Source organism: Kwoniella shivajii, chromosome 4, assembly GCF_035658355.1.
Source record: "Kwoniella shivajii chromosome 4, complete sequence".
Classification (NCBI taxonomy): Eukaryota; Fungi; Basidiomycota; class Tremellomycetes; order Tremellales; family Cryptococcaceae; genus Kwoniella; species Kwoniella shivajii.
The window spans coordinates 874,356-898,008 of NC_085911.1; the positions used below are offsets into that span (position 1 = coordinate 874,356).

At 43.4% G+C, this 23,653-nt stretch overlaps 8 protein-coding genes across 8 annotated transcripts; 5 read left to right on the forward strand and 3 right to left on the reverse strand.

Moving 5' to 3' along the window:
- Positions 1-424: 424 nt before the first annotated feature.
- On the reverse strand, positions 425-3,714 carry IL334_003306 (uncharacterized protein; the record flags this gene model as incomplete). Its single annotated transcript, XM_062935040.1, has 14 exons — positions 425-672; positions 736-1,081; positions 1,136-1,359; positions 1,415-1,560; positions 1,630-1,906; positions 1,959-2,103; positions 2,167-2,339; positions 2,388-2,500; positions 2,561-2,660; positions 2,713-2,809; positions 2,894-2,978; positions 3,033-3,117; positions 3,202-3,499; positions 3,568-3,714. The coding sequence occupies 14 exons, from the start codon at positions 3,712-3,714 to the stop codon at positions 425-427; spliced, it is 2,484 nt and encodes an 827-aa protein (XP_062791091.1).
- Positions 3,715-4,507: 793 nt separating this feature from the next.
- On the reverse strand, positions 4,508-5,936 carry IL334_003307 (S-methyl-5'-thioadenosine phosphorylase; the record flags this gene model as incomplete). The annotated part of the gene is made up of 6 exons (XM_062935041.1): positions 4,508-4,567; positions 4,719-4,938; positions 5,054-5,165; positions 5,233-5,678; positions 5,774-5,831; positions 5,903-5,936. The coding sequence occupies 6 exons, from the start codon at positions 5,934-5,936 to the stop codon at positions 4,508-4,510; spliced, it is 930 nt and encodes a 309-aa protein (XP_062791092.1).
- Positions 5,937-6,920: 984 nt separating this feature from the next.
- IL334_003308 (uncharacterized protein) lies at positions 6,921-7,358 on the forward strand (the record flags this gene model as incomplete). Its single annotated transcript, XM_062935042.1, has 2 exons — positions 6,921-7,047; positions 7,129-7,358. The coding sequence occupies 2 exons, from the start codon at positions 6,921-6,923 to the stop codon at positions 7,356-7,358; spliced, it is 357 nt and encodes a 118-aa protein (XP_062791093.1).
- A 66-nt stretch (positions 7,359-7,424) lies between these two features.
- On the reverse strand, positions 7,425-9,606 carry IL334_003309 (ATP-dependent RNA helicase DBP8; the record flags this gene model as incomplete). Its single annotated transcript, XM_062935043.1, has 6 exons — positions 7,425-7,520; positions 7,586-8,258; positions 8,318-8,508; positions 8,564-8,774; positions 8,842-8,965; positions 9,024-9,606. The coding sequence occupies 6 exons, from the start codon at positions 9,604-9,606 to the stop codon at positions 7,425-7,427; spliced, it is 1,878 nt and encodes a 625-aa protein (XP_062791094.1).
- A 312-nt stretch (positions 9,607-9,918) lies between these two features.
- Positions 9,919-12,182, forward strand: IL334_003310 (uncharacterized protein; the record flags this gene model as incomplete). The annotated part of the gene is made up of 3 exons (XM_062935044.1): positions 9,919-10,169; positions 10,242-11,709; positions 11,817-12,182. 3 exons carry the CDS (start codon positions 9,919-9,921, stop codon positions 12,180-12,182), a joined length of 2,085 nt encoding a protein of 694 aa, XP_062791095.1.
- A 1,542-nt stretch (positions 12,183-13,724) lies between these two features.
- Positions 13,725-15,335, forward strand: IL334_003311 (uncharacterized protein; the record flags this gene model as incomplete). Its single annotated transcript, XM_062935045.1, has 2 exons — positions 13,725-14,261; positions 14,505-15,335. The coding sequence occupies 2 exons, from the start codon at positions 13,725-13,727 to the stop codon at positions 15,333-15,335; spliced, it is 1,368 nt and encodes a 455-aa protein (XP_062791096.1).
- A 684-nt stretch (positions 15,336-16,019) lies between these two features.
- On the forward strand, positions 16,020-17,966 carry IL334_003312 (uncharacterized protein; the record flags this gene model as incomplete). The annotated part of the gene is made up of 3 exons (XM_062935046.1): positions 16,020-16,674; positions 16,876-17,213; positions 17,310-17,966. 3 exons carry the CDS (start codon positions 16,020-16,022, stop codon positions 17,964-17,966), a joined length of 1,650 nt encoding a protein of 549 aa, XP_062791097.1.
- A 553-nt stretch (positions 17,967-18,519) lies between these two features.
- Positions 18,520-20,729, forward strand: IL334_003313 (uncharacterized protein; the record flags this gene model as incomplete). Its single annotated transcript, XM_062935047.1, has 8 exons — positions 18,520-18,730; positions 18,819-18,952; positions 19,046-19,250; positions 19,360-19,518; positions 19,616-19,829; positions 19,924-20,042; positions 20,204-20,420; positions 20,567-20,729. 8 exons carry the CDS (start codon positions 18,520-18,522, stop codon positions 20,727-20,729), a joined length of 1,422 nt encoding a protein of 473 aa, XP_062791098.1.
- Positions 20,730-23,653: the final 2,924 nt, after the last annotated feature.

Genomic DNA, 23,653 nt, shown 5'->3' on the forward strand with positions numbered 1-23,653 from the left:
CAAGTTGAATTCCACGTACGTACAGGAGAAATGGAACCAAACAAACAAAACAAAACCAAAAAAGCGAAAACTTCCGATAATTTCCGCTATGACACTTGTACGAACAATCGGAATAACGCGCATCTTGAAAAAGGGGACGAACCAAATATTTGGTATATCAACGTGCATTCATCCCGTATCTTTGGTTTTTGTATATCAAAGATTTGGTATACATGACCCCAAATCTAGGTACACAGGCTAGGCAAGTGATCATGAACCGAGGATTTGGTATTCAGTGAAGGGTTGTTGCTTTACGGCCTAAGACAACGGAAATGCCGTTGATCGAACGGCCGTGCTGTCACTGCCCCGAATGCCACCTACCCGATCATCGTGCAGGCATCTACATTTCCCAGAGATAATGTAAGGCATAGTATATTATACATGTCTATACAGCTCTCTGCCATCTTCCTCCACAGCTCGGACAACCTATCGCAGCTTCCAAAGCTACTTGAATCAAACTATCTTCTCCTCCTTCAATCGGTACAAATCTTGCCCAATCTTGATCTTTACCTTCCCTATCAACCGATATAGGAGTTTGCAGATGCCGTTGAGGGAGAAGAGATATCGCTGGACAGGTTGAACACACTCGATAATGGGGATGAGTGATCAAAAGATGTGTTATAGAGCATCGAGCTATAGTTTCGTTTCATTAGCGATTAGTTTTCACTCAGTTGCACTTGCAATGGAGAGACTTACACCACACGTGCCCTTTCGCACATGTCCCCTCAGGTCCGACTTCTGTCTTACAAGCCGGACACCTTTCCTCTGATTCTTCCAAACCTCCAATTGCTCCATCCTGATTCAAGCTTCTGGCTAAATTGGCAGCTAACGGAGCCAGCTGCATTTCATTGTCTTCTGAGGGGACATCTCGTGCAGCTTTGAGTAGTTGCGTAAGGAACTGCTGATCTATAGGGCTGAGGTTGGACAACTGAGAAAGTGAATCGGTCCATTGTAGAAGAGTTGCTATCAGGTACGAAACGATTGTTTTTGATATGATAGCCATGGTTTCTTCGAATTGAATTGCAAATGAAGGGTAAGTAGCCTGTAGTGGGTGGTCAGCGAGACTGAATATGGCGAAACGTAGACAATTACTTACCGCACACCACGAAGCTAGAACGAACTTCAACCGCATTCGATCCAGATCAATTCCTCCCCAAAACCCCTCGATCAGTTCCCTTCCTTTTGGTTCGACAAAACTTGAGGCATCGGTGTCCGATTTGACCAGATTTAGGAAATGCTCGGCTTGAGACTCAGGCTGTCTCAGAGTTATGATGTGTAAAAGGTAAGGCATCAATAACCTCCCAGAGGAGGTGAAAAGCACTACGTGACAGAGTCAGCGTCAAACCCCTCAACAGGACTCGTAGATTAAGCTTACAGCTGGGAGGATTTCCCAGTATACTCCGTAGTGCATCTATTACAGATAAGTCTGGGGATGGACAGGATCCCCCCAGATTTGCAACTACTAAATTCATTGATCGTTTCCCCTCTGTGGCGCTATCAAGCGAATGGAAGTTGACTGGCCTTTGTTCAGAATTCGAATCAGCAAATGCCGCAATACTTATGACGATGAATCCAAGGATGAACACTTACTCCGTTACCCAAGTTCCTATTCCACCCCAGCCCAAATTTGTCCACCCGGAAGTATCTGCAGTCCAAGCTTCGGGTTTGATTTCCACAGACCTAAATCTAGTTTTGATTAACGAATCTGTAGAAAGGTGATCCTCAAAGGCATCTCGCATTGCTAATGCAGTTCTTAAGGAATCACGTGGATCAGCGAGTATTGGAGAAGTGGTGAAGTTTGTTATGAGGTGTGCAGTAAGAGAAGACAGGACAATCAGAATGGTGTTGTGGTTCATACGATGTACGCCTATCGCAGATAGATCAATACAAGTCTATCCAGGTGATGGAAAATTACACACCGATACATGGTCCGAGCCCATTTGCACTTGCCCAGTTTCCTACTCTCTCTAGCTTCAATGAGATTGTGCCTTTCCACTGAACAGTCTGATTTCCTTCACCGGCAAGAATGTGTACTGATCCAGATTTAGTCCATATCAGCACATCCTAAGTAGTTCGTTAGCATTGACACCTCAAAACATATTTCGGAACAGCCGACATATGACCCACATTGATCCATTCTATAGACGATATATTCCGCTTATCCCCTCGATCGATGATGACAGACGGTTGAACATCTATATCCCACTTCTGGATTCCTGATACATCCTGCTGAACGCTCCGTTGTAGGGTCATCACACGTATCGAGCCATCTGTGAGAGCAAGTGCTAGATGCACTTCATCTGCAGGGATCTCAGCTGGATTTCGCTTGAAGGACAAAGGCAACTCACATGTCTGTTCCTCAATTTCCTTCCATTCAGACCACGCCATATCCGCAACCCATCCGCCTATCTCACAAACATCGAAATAATGAGCCCGATGAAATCTTTTCTCTGTTCCATAGCTGTAAATTCATATTCAGCTAGACCCAGAATTTTTAATCGGAAGGATATGGTAGTCTCACGTCCAAAAAGCGACTTTTCCAGCTCGATTGCTCATTGCTAGCAAGCTACCATCTACGCCTGACATGGAGCGTAGCGGAATGTGTGATGACCACCTGACGCCTGTATTATCGTGATGAGCAATTTCACTTTCTGTAGAAACTCATTCACTAACAGGTTGTCCTTGATTCCAACATTGATTCCACGCTCATTTCAGCATTGATGGCTTCTTGTGAAAGGAGACCTTTCGTCAACATCGTTAAGTCGGCTAACTGTTACTCCATGGAATATCAGCTGCTACATTACGACTTGTTATGAAACCCTAAGATACAGAGGACACGACTGATTCCACATACCTCATCCCATTGCTTTGTGTATGGATCGTTTCTTGGAGCGTAGACGGATACCTGCATCGCACTGTTGAGCACAACAAGTAGACACCTTGTAGGGATACTGTCAGCTGCATCGTTGAGGAATAACAGTAGGCCAGCTTACCCGCCCAGATCACTCAGCCCTGATGGTGACCAAATAGCTTGTCTGGTCGTTACTTCTTTCTCAGTATACACGGCGGTGATCTCGTCTGACCACATCACGAGTGGAAAATCTCAGCTGTCAGTCCGCGTTGCGGAATGAGATAAGTGCGTGAGGAAGACCGTTGACCTACCTCCGATGTCACTCCAGCCATAGACATCTTCCCTTGAACCATCTTTGTCAATTTCGATACCTGTACTCCAAAATCTTATTTCACCATTATTGGGTCTTCTCATCCTCCATTTCCCCTTCTTTTCACTTGGAATAGCAGTATCCTCGAATGTATCCAGGCCTTCATCTTCTGAATCTGCTTCTGCTTGAAGAGCTGCACGTCGTTTCGATTCGTTGATCGCTGCAGTGGGGTTATCGAGAGATGAAGTGGGATCAACAAGAGTTGTAGGTGGAGGAAGTGTGGTTGTAAGATGGGGTGTCTAAATATGGTCCCCGTTAGTATACATCATTGAGACTAAACTATATGAGAGTGTGATGCAAGACATACCACTATGTTTACACCCTTTCTGGTAATGAAGAGACATTGTCCATCATCACTCCATGATACATTATGATGTGATGTTGAAGGAATGATACCGGGGAAGTTTCTCGAAGCCAGTACGGTGGGCGGATTTTCGTCGAAGTCACCTGTCATATTTTATCGACATTCACGATTCTCATGTCTTGTGTGAATACGCCTTTACAAAGGAATATACGGTCAAGCTGGAGATAACGAAGGAATGAACGATAGTGATTTTGGATTCGCGTCAACATTACTCAGAACACAATATGGGATGACCTCCACTTTAAATGTTCACTCGGTAAGCAGCAACCAGGTACAAGATTGCAGGTATAACATTATCACTAGGCTTGAAGGGGATATCGAATCAAAGTCCAACGCATAAGGAAGAGACGTCCCTACTAAATGGTGCAGAACCTCTATCCTTCCCCTAGTCTCTGAACCTCTGGGAAGGGTAGAATGGTAAGGCCAGGGTGAGTGAGACTGGTGGGCCATGTGCAACGAGAGGGGGAGAAGCGAGCAGAAGGGAGAAGTGGTGGTGCTGTGCAAGGATGAGGCGCGAGGTGGCAGGCGAGAAAGAAGGGGGAAGAAAAGGGGGAGGAGCGAGAGAAGAACAATTCCATATTGAGGAAGCTTTCCACGTATACAGATATCACGGATAATGAACGTCTTACAGCATGACAATGTCTCGTCAAAATGCGAAAAACGACTGACCAGAATGGTTATGATTTTATCTCAAGTACATCGCGTCATTCCAGCCTCATAGTATATCGCTTGCTGGCTGTTAGTACAATTTTGTCAATTCACGAATATTCTTCGTACTAGGTATGTTTAAGTATAAGTAAAACACATATGCCATAACTCTGTATACATGACTTCCGCAGCATAGTACGCCATTCTATTCTAATCTATTCTGGGTGATATGATTCTAATCAGAGAAATAAGGTAAGATGTATGCAAACTTCTTTCTAGCATCTTCAGGTTGTGACTGTGATAAACCGAGGTCATAACTGTCAGTAAAATTCCGTTTCAGGTCCTATTGAAGTGATCGAACAGAATATCAATTGTTGATTTGGGGGCCATTGTCTGCAAATTTATGATCGGATCTCCCAAAGGGATGAATAAGAAGTATAACTCACCTCGACTCGAGTGATACAAGCGTATTTCATGGAACCTTTAATTTCGTTCAAGAGTTCCCCTTCAGCAACTACATCATGAACATCTTGTAAAAGACCTGCAGCGACAGCTCTAGAGTTTCCCGCGTTGGTATGGAGAGTCTTAATGACTTCTTCGACCGTGACTGGATCTTCCCCAACTCTCCAGGCATCAAAGTCGGTAGAAGTACAGATGAGAGTGTAGCTAAAACATGCAGACAGAGTCAGCTGGAGCATAAGATGACGGCAGTACCAAGCAAACGAGGCTTTGCGAAGGCCTATTGAAAGGACGATGACATGTCAAAGAGAATCTCACTCACTCTAACTCAGCCTCTCGAGCAAGTTTGGCTTCTGGAATAACAGACATATTGATAATATCACCACCCCATTGTCTATACATCAGAGATTCTGCTCGAGTGGAGAAAGCGGGGCCTGAGGTCACAAACCAGCGTGATCAATATATGGGTCATTATAGTCTTGTATCTAATGTCAAACTTACCTTCCATACAAACGACAGTTTTACCTGTGTGTAATTTTACTTGTCCTTCAGCTTCTTTTAAGATTTTTTCGACTTTTGGAGCTACGAATTCGTTCAATTTCTTTGAGAACGGTTCACCGAACATAGAATGTACGACGACACCTTCATTTCTGAAAAATGTATCTTCTCTAATACCTTTTGTTCTATCTATGATTTGATCAGGAATGATGAAATGTCCAGGAGCGATCTCTTCTCTTAAAGATCCAACGGCTGAAAAGGCAACGATGGCTTCACATCCTATGTGTTTCAAAGCAGCTATGTTGGCTCGTCCAGGTACTTCAGTAGGTGTGATGGTATGATGGGGTCCATGTCTTGATATGAATGCAATCAAAGCTCCTGAAGGAAGAGAGGAAATGGTTATGGGTGAAGAAGGTTTTCCCCAGGGTGTAGTGATATCAAGTTTCTTGCTATATTCACAAAAAGTTGTACATTCAGCTTTTAGTTTTTCTTTCCTACCAATAACCATGGCGGCGCGAGGTCTTACAAAAGAGCTTTCACTCACACAGGAGTCAGGTTGTCAAGGTGATATAAACCTGAACCACCGATACAACCTACAAGAACTATGTAACATCGCAAGTTGTTATCAGCTGATGCAGTGAGATTTCAAACGCCCATTGCGCTTAAGACAAACCTTTTTCGTTGGGTTCCAATTGACCGAAAGACATCTTGCTATATCTAGTGATACTTTGATAAGGTAGTTTGAGATGTCGAAGTAACGATGAGAGCATGTAAAGAAAGAGTAAGAAATACACTTTTGCAGCTGTCAAAAGCAAAATAGGTCTATGATGAAAAAGATACATGTCGTGCTGGTGCCTGAAATTTGCAGCTTACTAGCTATGCCCGAGCGACCGTCGGTCTATTTAGAAAACAAACGTTTCATGCTATTGCTATCCCATTCTGTACAGGTCATAAGGACGCAGAAGTAATCGATACAAAAGGAATCAGGAGCGACTAGATATCACTCGGGAGTATGAAACCATACCTGCGCAGAGAATCTGCTGGATAACAGAGCACGAAAACGTGAGGATGTATGATGGAACAGCTTGAACCCCACCGAAGTCACCATATCTTACTTTTGGCCATCAGGTATGCAAGACTAAGCGATTAATTATAATAGACGATTCATCAAGTCCTACTGGACCTCTCGTAATATGTTATGATCACGACTAATACAGCTACGGATTGTAGGACCAGAATTGAAGAAATGCATGGTACATCAACAAGGAGATATCAATCTCGTCTGAGCTGGAGACGCAATAAAATGCGTTTGAGTGTCCAGCCTCATCAAAATTGCCTTACCAATTAGGATTCAACATTAGACTGTATGAAGCATTTGCTCAAGCAAACTTCATTATCACCCGCCCCGTGAAAATAGGAAGGGGTTGCTGTCCATATCATTGTCGTATTGGCTTCTGTAGTGGTGGGATCAAAGGAGGTTTAGATGTACAATAACGATAAAGGAGGATTCTCTAATAATTCATTGATACGTCAATAAAAAATTGTTCAGGTAAATCACATATCGGACTACGACAGAATCTCACTCACTTGAGAACAAATATTGTATACAGACCAGAAAAATACATTGTTTGAACCGTTCTCATTCCATAAATCAAACCAAAAAAACAACAAACTAGAACTGCTCACACATCATGTCTACTCAAGAAGGTGTCCTCCAAATATCATCAGATCCAACTATCATCCTCACTCAGATGATGAATCAGATGAATGATGATTTTGCCCGACGAAGGAGAGTATATGATCTGTTGATATTAGCCAGTGAGTTACAACCTTCCTTACTCTCGACATCGTTGATTGTATAAGTGAATAGTTACTGATCTTCGTTTGCGATATCTATAGTCGGAGTAGCAATTGGAATTTTACTTTACTCATTAGCACATGATCTTATAATCCATCCAGAAGGTTGCGCCTTGTCACCTCTTGACCGTGAAGATGATCAATGGGATCTCGAAAAGCAATCTTCGAAAGTTACTCGCAACAACCTGCAGTCTAAAGAGTCGAAGACATCAAAAGGATCGGAAAAAGAAGAAAAGAAATATATGCTGATTGATATTAGTGAAAAGGTTTGATATCTCATCAATAGAGTAGGTGTATGCATCTAAGATCTACTTAGTATGTCCTGGTTACATGTACGTTTAAGCCGCCTTGGCGACCGCATCTCTCTTCATTCTCTTTATGGCTTTCGCTTTATTTATAGCTTGTCTTTCACCGAATCCTGAGTCGTGCATTTCCTAAGGATCATCAGGTAAGCGTAATGAAGATCAAGTTTGATATCACGAGAAAGTGTGATACTCACCATTGTAGCCATTCTTCTGGCTAAAGAAACCCGGTTCAAAGCTTCCAAAACTTCTTCTTCAGGTAGTTCGAGTTCTTCCAATTTAACTTTGATATCATCTTCTATTATCTTGATCAAATCCACATCTCTTTCCGTTATGACAGTGACTGCCACACCACCTCTTCCCGCTCTCGCGGTTCTTCCTACCCTGTGGACATAATCGTCTGATCTCCTGGGACAATCCCAATTGATCACCATGGCGACTTCCGGTATGTCCAGACCTCTTGATCCGACATCAGTCGTAACTAGTACCGGAACTTCCTGGGCTCTGAATCTAGCTAACGAAAGTAACCTTTGTGGCTGCGTAAGATGTGAATGCAATGGCACGGACGGTATTTCTAGTTGATTCAACAGAAGGTGTAAAAGATGTGCAGTGGCGCATCGCTGAGTGAATATAACCGTCGATGGTATATTATTCGATTCTCCTTCCTCTTCTTCAGCTTTGCGTTGTGGTTTTCTTCCTTTCTTGTGACGATATGATTCAGCTTCTTTCCGTTTAGCCTTTTTTGGGGCAGCCCTTAATGCTATGTCGATATCTTGTGGTGGGTTTTGAAGGAGATAAAGTAAATATGAATCTCGGATTTGGGATGGGATAAAGAGGTATTTCTGTTTTAAACGAGATACAGTCAAAGTACTGAGGGGTCTGAAAGTCAGCGTCTATCATTGTCAACTTGAGGATATTCAGGCGCTTACTCTGACTCTACTCTATACACGAATGGCTTATCCTTTCCAAGTGCTGGAGGTTTATTAGCCAATTCCATGATAGCTTCGCTGACCGTTGCTGTGAATAAGCAAGTTTGACGTTTTGGGGGTATTTGAGAGAATAAATATGCTAATTCCGGAGCGAAAGTAGGAGTCAAAAGTCTATCTGCTTCATCAAGAACCTGTTATAATCTGAAGTCAGTTGATGATCTTCTGAGCGAGAGAACATCAGCTCACCAGTGTTCTTACTCTGCTCAAAGTATTTTGACTACCGCCACTCCTCAATAAGTCACATAGCCTTCCTGGTGTAGCTACTATAATATGTGGACGAGATTGAAGTTGTTGTGCTTGAGTCATCATATCCATACCTCCTACTATAGTAGCTGTGGTCAAACCTAGGGGTTTACCGACGACCAAAAACTGCTCCGAAAGTTGATATGCAAGTTCTCTATATATCATGCCGATCATCAATGACTGTCCTCATGGACCGACAATCGTGAAGATGCCATACTCACCTTGTGGGTGTTAACACCACTGCCCATACTCCAAATGGATCTCTAGCTATTCTTTCCACTATTGGTAAAGCGAAAGCCATTGTTTTACCACTACCAGTCTTGGCTCCTCCGATACAATCTTTTCCTATGTCACTATATAAGCTGTTGGTTCCTTAGAAAGAGGAAGTGTGAAAGCAGCTTACCTGACAGTATAGGTCCTACACAAGCTGATTGAATTTCAGTAGGTTTCAGTATATTTATCGATGCTAAAGCTGTTATAAGAGGCTGTGATAATCCGAGAGAAGCGAATGTTGAATCTGATGGAGGTTTGGGATTTGTTGTGAAGATAGAAGAAGTATCGGCTTTAGGTTGGAGTAGCGCTGCTCTTGAATCCATGGAGTTGAAGGTTCGCGATGGTAGATTGACACGAGAGGTTGATGTGGCATTTTGAGCTTGGCGAGGTGCATCAATATCTTCCTCGTCACTGTCGTCTGATTGGAAAGCTCGATTTCGCTTAATCCCCTTTCTCGTGCTAATGTCGCCAGATGAGCTTTCACCATTCACACTATGACTGTCACTATCGTCGCTCGTGATCTCCTCTTCATGATCGTTATCCTCGTGTCCAGATCCAGAATCTGAATCTGAATCATCGTCTTCACCTGAAGGTATCTCTTTCCCCTTGCCTTTCTGAGCGGCCATCATGGCTTTCATCACATCATTTTGGTCCAAGACTGATTCTGCTTCCTGCCTATGAGAGAATTTTTTGGCCAGCTTGTTACTCGCCATGGTTGTCGACAATGTATCGGGTTGGATGAGATAAGTATGATAGGAATTCTTGATGTTTTGATGATGTATTCGTCTTATTTGATGTTTTTGACTTTTTTGCCGCCTGTTCAAAATAGAAAAAATCTTTGGGATGTTTTGTGGGGTACCCGCGTTCAACCACGTGTTCCCTGAGGGGGAGTGAAATTGATTCCGTTATATCGGATCATCCGGTTATTCCATTTTATGCAGTGACGTTGTTCGAAATAAGTCATCCTCTCTATCAACCCCAACGTCTTCAGCAAAACATGGATATATCGAATTCATAGCAGCGATATGCCTGGTCCACTACCTGTGCCCTCAACGGGAGCTACAGATCCTCCTCCGCCTATAATCCTCCAAACATCAGATTTGGTATCTTCACTTCCAGCTCCTTTTTTACGATTACTCGTCCTCTTCGCTCGACCGATAGCACTCCTTCGTAAAGCTTTGGAGGTACTCTTCTGGCGAGGTGCAAGGAGGGTTCAAAGCTGGATGGTAGTAGGTGCATGGTGGGCATTGTGTTTAGGCTCAAGTCATGCTTTCAAGTAAGACTTCTTCTCTTTGCATAGTGATTAGGTCGTGTGACTAATTGTATTTCGTTTTTTGGTGATTCAAAGGTATTTACTCCCACCACTGGTATTCCTACCTTTCCTTCCACTATCGAGTCTGCGATTGAGAGCATCTTCCAAACAACCTATCAAGAACGCATCAATAGAACCTTCTACTTCGGAGACCCTTTTAATAACCCTTTCTGACTTGAATGCGATATATGCTTTACTCCCTTCTTCACCTTATCCGATGACAGCCGATGTATACGCTAGGTTTCGACAACTTGGTCCAGCCAGACTAACGAGAGGTCTATTAGTGATTTGGATAACATGGGTCATATTAGGTAAATTTATAGGTTATACTACTTTATTGGGTATACTAGGATCAGTATGTTTGTTATTACCTTCACCACCTTTAGCTCATTTGATCAACCTGCTCTCGAAATCATTATTTATCAGAAGATCTTTAGCTTTGATGTTCCTGTTCGTATTTGGATCACCACCTGAAGATTCATATCGATTCTCTCTGAAATCTCATTTTTCACCGTTTGAATGGATGAAATCGAAATGGACAGTGTCGAGAAGACCTTCTTTAGCATTTTCTTTGAAACCTAGATTCACCACCAAAATGAACGGACCACTACCTTCCGGATCAGCAATTGATGATTCAGACGAAGAATCAAATGGACTAGTAAAAACTGAACAACCTATATATTTCAAGTTTGAGATACATGAAAATCAAAGATGGTGGATGGGATTAGATTGGACTTCAGCTTTACTACCACAAGAAAGACCTTCATGGTGCGATAATCATCTGCAACCAGTCTCACCACCTTCTAATTTCACTTTACCTTCCCCAACTTCCATTGTCGTTCCGAGTCCCACTGTGAATGACCCGAAAGCAAAGGTGACCAGAATAACAAATTGGAAATGGTTAGATGAAGATTGGTCAATAGTTAGACAAGGTCAAGGGTTAAATTCAATACATCATCATAATTCAGCAACTTCCTTCTCCGCTTCTAACACTACTTCCAACCAAAGTGTGCCTTCACCCACTATCCCAGAACATGATGATCATGGATTCTCACTCGCAAATCAATCACAGTCTAGTGGATCATCAAGTAGACCGACATCATTCATCTCACCATTCGGTTCATCCCCTCCTAGAACTTCCACTGCAACGATGGAGGAATCACTTTCTCCCGGAGTCAGAGCTCAATCAATAGCGGAACAAGCATTTACTAAAGGTCTAGAGAGACTGAAAGCTCGTACAGCAAGTGTAGCAGCAGGAGCTACCGCGGCTGCAACTCAAGCTAGCTCACCTCGAAAGAATTCAGATGCAACAAGACAGCGGACGATGTCACAAGCGAGCGAGGAATCTCATACCGATGACGGCCATCATATCCCTCAATCGAATGTACATGTACCTGTGCCCGCAGAAACCATCGTAGATAGAGATGAAGCTACCGATGGAGATGGATGGGTTTACGGGGATAACAAGTGGGAAGGGATGGGTCCAAAAGGCGGTTTAGGTAAAGTAAGTAATATATCATTACCGTCTTCACTATCTGTGTAAGGGGTTTCATGATGATCAGCTATACTTTTTGACTGCTCTCAGATCATCCAGCTGACTTGTGTGCTTAGTTCACGAGAAGAAGACGATGGACACGACGGGCGATCTTAGTAGAAACAGTAATCAAGATGAAAACAGCGGATGATCCACCCATAGTTGTACCTTCTTCAGCAGCAGGTGCGGTTTCGGTTTCGACACCGAGATCAGGTGAAAGTACACCTGTAGCAATGTCTTCTCCAATGAAATCGAAACCTGCTCCGGCTGTGAAAAGCTCAATCCAACCAGGAGGTAAAAATATGACAAGATCGACGTCGAGAGAGGCGAGAGAAGAAAAAGACATCAATCCAGGAATAGTAGGATCGACAACGGGTGCTCAAACGAGAGATGATGTTCTCAGATCGAGGTTGAAGAAAGCTATGGGTTCTGTAGGTGGTTAACGTAATGTCAACATGCGAGACACGAACAGAGAGATACGGTTATGTTATGTAGTCATGTTATGCTTATGTCCCAGTCATTGACCAATGAATGAATTATACAGTACAGGTGGATCGAGAGCTCTAGTGGAGGGGCACATTCAGAGAACCTATGCTGATCTTCCAGCGATCGTCATCATGGGTCCGGCTTCCACGTTCACAGTACATTGCGCTCATTTCAGATGTCCAGACTTAATGGTCCGTGAGCTGCTCTCATGTCACGTAAAAAATCATGATCAGATCTTCGAGGATCTTTATCCATTGTTTTGAACAGAGAATAGTGAGCTTTCCCCTAGTCCTTCAGTGGGATGCAAGAGGCTCTTGGGGGATTTTTGTAGGATCCCACCTTTCAGTATTCGATTCTGCGCTTCTATGGGCTTTTCGTACTTGATCTTGAGATGTGATCAGTGTTTGAAAGCAACTCAGTATCGGAGTCAACTGTAATACAGCGAATGACACTTGAAGTGGCAGAACAAAGATGGAGCTTCTCCAAGACTCCTTTCTGGGTAGAGGTAAATCAGGCCAAGGAGGTTTGAGCACGATAACATCTACATCGACCGATTGAGTACAATACAAGATGACATCCAAATTTTGATCGATCATGATTGAAATCAGAAGACAACGCAACTGTGATCGGAACACCTCTTCGTTCATCTCGGAGTGAGTTGAGATTCGAGTTCGAACTCCATTCTCCTGGCCATTTCTCGATATGTATTCTTTAGTAGAAGCGTTGGGTATGGTATTGTGTGACAGACGCTTTGGTATCGGCATGGGAGAGGTATCGACTCGTGAAGAAGTAAAGCACGGCAAAAAAGCTACAAATGACTCTCGTCAGCTTCAAATGCAACCCGGAGTTTCGTGGACGAAGTACAGTAAGTTGATTGCTAACACCTTCTCGCTGTGGCAGTGCGATGTGTAACACATGTATCGAAAGAAACAATAAGTCAGTATGTGGTATAAGGTGTTGATATGAATGCATCAAAATGCAAATAGTTATTACGTATCGTCATATTGATGTTTTGTAATGCAGCATTTGACTGTAGAAGATCGTCCACCCATTCCTTATTCGTGAAAACATACAGTACGATGGTCATCGTCAAGTTAAAACCTTGTCGACCATCAACTTAGTTTCTCATTCTTTCTTCATTGTCCCCTTTTGTCAATCAAGTTTTGAAAGCTGATATACAATCGCGATCGTATTCCTGGGTTCATCGCACATACATTGTAGACAGCGGATAGAAGCTATATTGCTCAAACAGCTTGGTGAGTTAACCAAGCAGGTTGAGGTAACATTTGACAAGCTGACGTGAGATTATACGAACGAACAAACTCTTCCAATCTCTTTTCGACCCTAGTCCGGCTTTGAGCAAATAAGACACCTTCCTTCGCCATTAAGTATCCGCATCTCGCCTTCATGCACTGAGTGCTTTCGGGCCCTTGATGTCAGTCAGGAGTTCTGCATCATCCATACTCCGACCCTTCCCACAATACATTCACAGAACAAAGATGATTCCCCTCGATGCTCCTGGGCCTTACAACCCGTTTAACTCTTCGCCTTCCACCCCATACGTTCCCCGTGATCTTGACTATTACCAACACGCTTTCGAGGAACTCGAAGAAGACGATACTCATCTTGTCACAGATTCAAATGAGGAAAGAGCGATATCATCACTCCCTACCATCATTCATCAAGATCCACTTCCTGATCAAGCTGAAAGACCAATCATACGATTACCATTAAGAGATCGAATTACTTTTAAGACCATCCCTACCGAACCAAGGTTAGATAGATGGAGATCTACACCTTCTCTTTCTTTCGGTTCTTCCACTTCGTCAGAGCAGATAACGCACGGACCATCAAGAGGGTGGAATCGAGCTAATTCCCGGATCGCCCCACCTGAACATCTCGAGCTTGGGACTGACCCAAAGTCCACATATCGTGCACGTAATGACGATGGGAATGGTCATGAAGAACAGAAAGAGATATTTGAATTGAGAATGGAAGTTCAGGTTTTAAAGTTTAAGATTCGTTCGATGAATGAAGTGAGTGTGGCTTCGTTTCTCCTGTTCATTGTGCTTTTGCTTGATATCCATCTAGGGCGCATACGGTTCTTCACTGTTGAAGCAAACCATTGCCTCCATTCTGCTCTTTTGTTCAGGAGAAGTACATTCGTTTTTTGACTTTCTGTGTACCTCATTTTCATCATCGTGCAGTCGTCCATTTCTTTAATCCGCATCAGCCAGGTAAGCATTAACCTTAAAAGCTAATCTCTCGTTTCATCCTAGCATGCGGACCATTTAATTTCCTCCCGATCACCTTCATTCGTCTCTCAAGCCCTTGCACGGTTATGTGGCGTATTTTCACCTTCGCGGCTATTTCATACTGCCATTCACAATCTGGCATTCGCTGTAGGATCACCTAATCCCAATCCATGGTATACCGACTCCGCTTTGTTGGACGAGTCATTCTCGAGGTCCCTTCGAATAGTTTTAGCTGAATATGATGCTATTGAAACCCTCTCGCTTGCGATACAGCCTAATCCAAAGGATGCAGCCTCGATAACAAAATATACACCACCTGATGTTTTGTGGGTTTTGGTCCAGACTGCGGATGAGAAACTACTCGATAGCCTCGCAAGAACCATCCAAGTTAATTTGGATAGTTGCAAGTCTACCCAACGTGGCGTTATCTTGAGTCTGCTGTATAACAAAGTGGAGGAAACCAGATCAACCATCTCTGAAGGGTGGAAATCATGGTCTGAAAGTGTCGGTTTACTGTTTGCTCAAAATCGCTGGGTATTGCACGATAATTGTGGTGATATCACACGAGTTACCTGGAAGGAGATCACTTGGGCGATGAGCAGTCTGACGAGGAAGAGGAAAAGAGATAGGGAGAATGAAGATGAAGAAGAAATCCAACATCGAAATTGGGGACATAAGAGGAAGAGATGGGATCAAGGTCTCTTTGCCCTTGCCCATTTGAACAATCGCGGACATGGGCGAGGAGGTCGGAGAGGGCAAGCCAGAAAGTACGGTAGAGTACGATTGAATAGTAGTGATAGAGGTAGAAGATTGGGTGATAGCATATTCAGAGGTGGGCTGAGGTGGGACAGATAAGATTTTCGGTTTATTAGTACCTTTTTTCAGATGAGTGGAAGACCTTCAGTCAAGATACCTATTGATCTGCCTCACAATTGCCTTTTCTTTCTTTCCTTCTTCTTTCTCTCTTTCTTTCTTTCTTCTTGGTCTAAAAACGTAGATTACCGTTATATGGCTTACTTCGGTCTCTTGCTGCTACTTCTTTCATTCACCCCTGGATTTCTGTTCTGGTCAAACAATGTTTAGAGCCAGAATGAATACCTGGTATCATGTCTAGATATACGGCGATCCACCATGACGGTGTCAGCGAGCTCAACATCGTCTTGTCTCTGTCTTGACGAATCTTCTTTCAAAGAAAGCACGGACTCCTTTGCGCTATCACCGCTGTGGATGTATGACGCGGTCTAAATCACTATGCAGATCTCTGATCAATCAACATCTCATCTACATCTTTCTTCTTCTTTCTTTCTTTTCTTCTCTTTCATCCTCGATTCCTGTTGCATAATCTTTACGTTTCCTAAACCTCTTGCCTCACCACTTGTTTCATGATTCTATCTGTGTACTATTTCACTCGATACCAGCACAAATCCTATCAATTCTTTAAACTAATATTGATCTATCATTGATTACTTCTGATTGAAGTCTGCTTTTACATATTCCTCCGTTTGACCTTTTTATCATCTGTATCTTGGTATTTCATCAATGAAGAAAGACAATCCCCTTTCTCCTCCTGCTCCCCGATCTCACATATCCCCAGAAAGGCCCCATTCACTGTTGACTACCCCATGGCCATCTAATTTGACTGATGAAGATTCGACCCTACCTATCCTTCCTGACCTCCCTATTCCAAGAATTACCCTGACACCCCCTTCGCCTCTTTCCACGTCTCGAATGGAGCTTAACGCTCTTGCTTCTAGCTCCAGGACCCAGGTGTCTTCTGAAAATCCTGAAAACCTCTTCCTCGATGCAGAAGAACAATCCCGTCCATCCCACTACACACGAAATAAACGAGAAGTCCAATTCGAGAATTCATTAGGGTTAACAGTGGATTATCCTGAAGACTCCAATCGAAGATCTACGACCAAATACGAATCGAATTCTCGCGAAGAGCTCCCGTTAAGGTCAAGATGGTCATTAGCACCTGATAGTCCTGCCGAACCGGGTCCCTTGAAAAAAGCTCTTTCAAAGTTGAAGTCAGCCGGATCCATCGCTATGGGTGGTCAACGCATGATAAGATCAAGTTCATTCGACCCCAATCAGACTTCCGGACTTGTCGCTGGTCCCAGAAGATCTTCGTCCATAGGATCTGATCTCGATTCTCAAAGGCTTCTTGACGACAACTCAGCATCAGCTGATGGTGAGGCATACGTGTCAGCCGGATACGATCTTGATGTTCACATACAAGATAAATACTTACCAGGATCATATAGCGGATCGGTTCGAGGGTCTCACCCATTCATCAATACACTGTCGAAATTAGCTGATGGAAGAACGCCCATCGAGACCAAACGAGATTCTCCTGATTCAGACCGAACCATCACCTAAGAAATGTATACAGCCAAGACCCGAAAAGAGGAAGTGAAAGGGAAAGGGAAAGGGAAAGGGAAAGGGAAAGGGAAAGGGAAAGGGAAATTAGTTCAAGCTCAAACCCCGTCTCGACTTCAATCACCAATCAACTACAGAGATGAATCACCGGACCTCGATCTTCCTATCGATGGAGAAAGTTCAAGAGCTGAAAGCCAAATCACAACACCAGCATCACATACCCCTTTTCTCACAGATAACTTTGAAGGTTCATGGCCCGAAGATCGAATTTCCAACTCGCCAAAAAGGACTATCGAAGGTCCGAAAAAAGAGGTCCCGAGTGCAACTACCAAGTGGCAAGCTTCTATGACAGTGAGTTGAGGCATGGCTGACTTCCGAAAGTCTTTTCCATTTTCTCCTTCTCTCTATGCTCTCTACCTGGCACTGACGAGAGACTGTACGATGTAGCACGACGACGATCTCTTGGAATCACTTAATGCTCGTAGCATCGAAAAAGCGTTACTCGAGCTTTGTGCCATCCATCCTCGACCACGCATGCCGACGATGTATCAAACGAATGAGTCGACTTTCACAATCAAGCTAGACGATCTGGCTTCAGCAGTCGGTTGTCCGAAACCCAGTAAATATCGTAACGCGTACGACGAATTCGATCAAATAATGAAGAGGACGTTCTCGAGAGTTCTTCGAGTCTTGTTGAAGAATTATTCGACGGTTCGAGTCTATGATAATCTTCACATTCAAAACCTACCATCACTGACTCCCCCTTACCTGTTATGGCTGTTTGTGCACACCGCCAATGAAACGTTATTGGAGGTGCTCGAAGAGGAAATGACTGCACTGAAGGCCTCGTGCATGGGAAGCATCAGATCTATAGTACTCAGCATGTTATTGGAAACTGTCAGTGAAGATATGTTATCCCGAAGAAGGAGAGACGAAGAAAATTGGCTCAACTGGAGTGTCAGACAAAGAGCGTTGTTGTTCGCCGATAACAATTCACTGGGCAACTATGATGGCACAGGACTTTACCCAGAAAGACCTCATGGTTACGCGGATTTGGGTCCAATCCGATGGAATGAGGTGGAAGAGTTCCTAGATGTTTGGTGAAGTCTTCATTAATTAGCAAGATGATTATTTGGATAGGTGGTTGTCCTCTCTCTTCAGGTCTGTTACGATTGGGAATTGGACGGTATGAACGTCGCCTGCTCATTGTAAAATTGTACGTTAATTTGCCCTTCTCGTTTCTTGTTCAACTTGTTTGTTCTCACTTCTCTCTTATTGGACCCTTACAAAGATTTCTGACGTTCCTTCTTTACTTATATTGATGATTGTCATCTGTGACATGTACTGCTGTGTCGGATACCTTCAAGTGAGGATTTTTTCTTCTTTTCTCTTATGGCACACATCATACTCGAGTAGTTTTCATCTCTGCTCACGGCCGAGCGTCACACGGACCGGAGTAGACCGATAGAAAGTGGAGGAAACCAACTAATATTATTCAGCGTACGAATGGTCGATGACAAAGAAATGGTATGGATGAGATCATAGGAAGATAGCGCTATATGAAAGCCTCGTATGCATCTCCCATCCTCTTGACTCTTCCTTTTCGTTGTCCGTGTATGATCGTCTCCCAGTCCATCTCGGAAAAACCACTTTCGCAATGACAAAATCAGATCAACCCATTTTCCCCTATCCACCTCATCAAGTAAAAGGGTATCATGAATTCCTACCCTTACAGACTCAGCCTATTGGGTCATTGTTACCCTCTGATCAATATCCCCAAAATGAAAACCCACCCAAACTGTTCGAACCTTTGACCATCAGAGGAGTTGAATTCCCCAATAGAGCTTGGGTAGCTCCTATGTGTCAATGTAAGTTTTCGTTTATCTCCTGTTCCACCCCAGAGGTACAGAGTACGCTTCTTGACGATCAAAGACTGAGTGCGAAATGACATTTTAGATTCATCGAGCAATGGCCAAGCCACAGATCATCATTTGGTACATCTAGGTTCGATGGCAATGCGTGGATGGGGAAGTATAATGATCGAAGCTACTGCTGTCGTTCCAGAAGGCAGAATTACCCCAGAGGATAGTGTGAGTTGTTCATTCCGAATTTGACCCTCTTAAAACTCCAATGTCTCGAAGACTCACAACGACTGATGAGTGTTGGTGCTTGTATATGAGTAGGGACTATGGGAAGATTCTCAGATAGATTCATTCAAACGGATAGTAGATTACGTTCATGGTATAAAAGGTGTCATTGGTATCCAACTTGCCCATGCCGGTAGGAAGGCTTCTACACCCGCGCCTTGGAATCTCAGATTAGCCGTTGAAGGTGGTTATGATGGTGGTAATGTTGTTGGTGAAGAGAATGGTGGTTGGCCTAACAATGGTGGGTGCAATCATTACCGAATTTCCTTGGATATCAATATGATTTGTTGATTCGTTAAATATGATAACTCTAACTCACGCCCATTATTTTGGTTCGCACGCTTGGATAGTCCAAGCCCCATCAGCGATTTCTTTCAATGAGGGCAAATATGCCAATCCAGTCGAATCCAGTCTTGAATACATCGAAAATCTCAAGAAAGCTTTCGCCGATGCTGTTGAAAGGTGTAAGGCGATTGGATTTGATTACATCGAAATTCACGGTGCACATGGTGAGCCCATGCACTAGCCTCTCCATTCACTGCGCGTCGAATACACTACACTTCTGTAGTATCAAATAATCATCCTAATCTCATATCTACATTTCAGGTTATCTCCTTCATGAATATGTTGATCCTCTGTCCAACACCAGAACAGATGGGTATGGGGGATCATTCGAAAACAGAATCAAACTTCCTTTGGAAATCACCAAACTAGTCCGGGATAAATGGGACAAACCTCTATTTTATAGATTATCAGCTACAGATTGGTTAGAAGATACTTTAGGTCCTGAAAAGACTGAAAATGGTGATTATGCTTGGTGGTGAGTACGAAATCCCTCATTTCTTTTGTATCATCAAGTAACTTATATCCAATTTCTTTTCTAATTTTTCTTCCATGAAATCGCCCATTTTTAGGGGAATCGAACAAACTACTATCCTTACTCAGAAACTTGCAGATCTAGGCGTAGATTTGATTGACGTCTCGTCAGGTGGGAATGATATTAGACAAAAAGTTCAAGTTGGACCTTCTTATCGTTAGTGATACTTTCTTCCACATTCACGAAGAGCTATGTCTTCAATCCAATTGGTCTATCTCAGCACCTCCTCTTTTCCCCGTATTTCGCTGCGTGATCCATTCAACTCCCTCGACTCACCCGATGCTGTCTGCTAAATCATCATTGAATCTCACTTCTAGAACTCCCATTTGCCGAACATATCAAAAAGAACGTCAAGAACATCTTAGTCGGTGCAGTCGGCATCATCACCGATGCTCATCAAGCAAATGACATCATCGAGCAAGGAAAGGCAGATGTCGTGTTACTGGCTAGAGAGGTATTGAGAAACGTGGATTTCCCACTTCAATCGGCACTTCAATTAGGTACCGCTGTCAATCCAGCCGTACAATACGAGAGGTAAGTGTTGTTTATTTACAGAATTCGAGTCATTCCCCAGACTTGTCCTGTCGGGTGCTGCTTGTTCTACTAAGACGGATCAGATTGGGCCGACTTTCGTATTTTAGAGACGTCTTCCAAGAGGCTGATGAAACCTTGGGGACCAGAGCCTGGACGCGAATGTTAGTTAAACATGATCCTAACAATGTTCACCAAACAACAAGAAGTCAACATGGTGTGACTGAAGTTCAGGGTGAAGAAGGTGAAAAAAAGAAACCGAACAGAAGAGGTCCTCCACCTGAAATCCATTCTGCCGTGCCAGGAGTGTAAACTATTGATAATCGACCTATCAACATCAACCTTTTCCGATGTGAAATAGCGACTAGTTGAACGGCTATCGGCTAGATCTAGATAGATTCGTCATGGGAAAGTCAAGGAGCGAATGGAAATTCGTCAGAAGTAGATGTTCTCGTAGATTAGAATCATACATGCATACAAGTGAAAGCGGCGTGGCGAAGTCTTACGGCTCTGTTGTTTCTCATTGCTTTACAATCTATCTCAATTGATCATTACGCACATCATCATACGTAAGAAACCTCGCTATAATGCCCAACATCACACGTACTACTTGGTACCTACCCAGTCATCCCAATCAATCTCACGATTGATCCACCAGTATAGGCTTCCTGGGACCTGGCCATTGTGTCTATGACATTTTTGACATGACATCAGCTCTTGTCTCTGGCCATCGTCACTCGGACAACCAAGATATCAGTTGGCAGACATTCATCGATTCGCGATCCAATCGTCGGAACACCATCTAATGCTCCTCTCGTTCTAAAACGAACTTACGAAAACTCTTCCTTTACCTCCATTCGATCGGAACCAACTTTCTTTCTCGCCCCAAATTGTTTTACTGAGTCTTGAAGCCGACCACCTAGTATACAGCGAAATCAGTGGAGGTCAATGAGCAACCGGATCAATACGATTTGATTTCAGCGCGATCTTTTCGCCACAACAGGTGGTCAAGGCTGAAACTCACTGATTATATCTCTTGTTGGCAGATCCTTTGATCTCGATGATTCGAATCCCCCTCAGTGGATCCCGCAAGTAAAGAAGCTATGTAATTCGCTTGTACTTCCAATTGGAACAACAGTGTACTGACTAATTGACCCAAAATCCAAAACATCAGTGAATTCTTTATTCGGATCAATTATCGTAAAAATAGCTTTTTTGTGTGCGACAAGCTTGACCGGAGAGAGGGAGAGGCTTCCAACTTACAATGTCCCGCTGTACTATTGCTACCTTGCATACTGAAGAAATTGGGAGATCCAGGTATGGTCCATCTATCATTAACATTCCAATAAGAGCACGTTAATAGATTGTCAGCGCGACTGTCGGGAGGGGCCCAAAATATAGAATTGAAAGAGAGAAAAGTGGATACGTACACCGTGATAGTATTCTAGTTGATCCCTCTTGCCAAGCATATCAAGACCTTCTCTCCCTTTCACAAACTTGCAGGCTGACCAGATAGCCTTCGTTAGCAGATTTGAAAAAGAGTCGATGGATATGCTCAAATTTTCTTTTGAAAGCGGACATACAGTATCGAATCCAGTCGCAAGAACGATTATGTCGACTTGATATCTCTTCCCTGAACATGAATCATGTATGAAAGATTGTGTCACACCTGATATGCAAATGGGATCAAGTGCTCTCCATTTTCAAATTTCAGACTGTCCCTGTCGACATGCACTATCGAACCAATGACTGACGTAACGTTGTCTTGATGGAGAGCATTCAGGTATTCACTACATAACAACGTGTGAGCTATCAAGGAACTCCACACATCCTAGACCTGTAAGAATCGTACCCGTCACAAGTGATACGATTACTTTAGAGCTACAAATTACGATGAACCAGATTAACAAGTGAACGATCGTCCTTTGAATGAAGGTAAAAGAGCTTGACTAACGAAAGTCTGGTACTATGCTATTTTTCATGTTCTCAGGTGCCGAATCTCTCATCCATGCGGCGCGTTTCTATTGTAAACAAGCATATATCAGCCTGTCCACTCGCCCTTTTGGTACCGGATTTACCTACATTCTGGACTCGACGAGCTATCGGAGTCAATATTGACTTTTTCGCGAAAAGGATTCAGTACATCTCCATGAGCAGAAATGTAGCTAATCTCGCGAGCCTCCTGATCAGTGGTATTGAGAGCAGAACACGTTGGGTGCCTGTCCATGGGATATTATGTGGACCTGCTTTTTTTTTGTTGGTGCCGTCAGTCTCGATTAAGCGAATTTAGACCAATGCTAGCCTCGAGAGCCTTTCATAGGTATTTTGCTCACCCTGGCGTCAACCACCTAACACTTCTAGAGACAGCAATAACTTTGATTGAGGGTTCCCTAGAAAGCGCAGTGACGAGTTGAGTCCTGCAAAATCAGATGGTTCTCTTCCTGTCAGCGATTATGAGATCTCTGAGATTGTCTACCAACAGGTTGAACATTTACCCCGTACATCCATTTCCGATCACAGCTACCTTTTTGCCCTTAAGCTCGTTTAAGACTAGAGAGGAAGAATGGATTATTTGACCTTTGAAATCATTGATGTCAGGAATTCGGACTTGTAATGGTTTGGAAAAACTTCCTAAGCCAGAAATTAGGAGTTCACATTCCATTGTCACTTCTATGCGATCTTGTTGAAATGAAATCGTGTATGTCGACGAAGAAGATGACCAAGATGCAGATTTCAGCGGGATTTTCGATGACAATTTTTGTAATTCACATATTGAATGCCAGTCTGGTATCAAGACGTAAGCGTAGTGCAAGCACACTGACCGGACGGACAATGTATGGAAGAGAACGCCGTGTGAGGGAAACTACGAATAGAAAGTTTTATCAGCAGAAGGACGAATGAGACCGGCACCATGCCACTCACATTCTTGAATCACCTTTCCAGGAGGATGCGACTCGCCCCAACTCCTAGGGAATCGGGAATGAGAGTAATAGAGTGCATTGATACTATCTTGACAATCAGTCTGTGCCCCACATTGAGCGATTAGGACTTGTGAATATCTTACTCGCATCTACAACCTCTGTGAATACTTCTCGGTCAGCCGCCTCCTTATATAAGAGAGGTTGAAGAAGACTTACGGGTATCGATCCTGGTACCAAACGCCTTCACTTTTAGCGTACTGTCAGTTCGGTATCGGTCGTTCAAATGAAGGCAACTCACCTCCCACGCCTAAATCA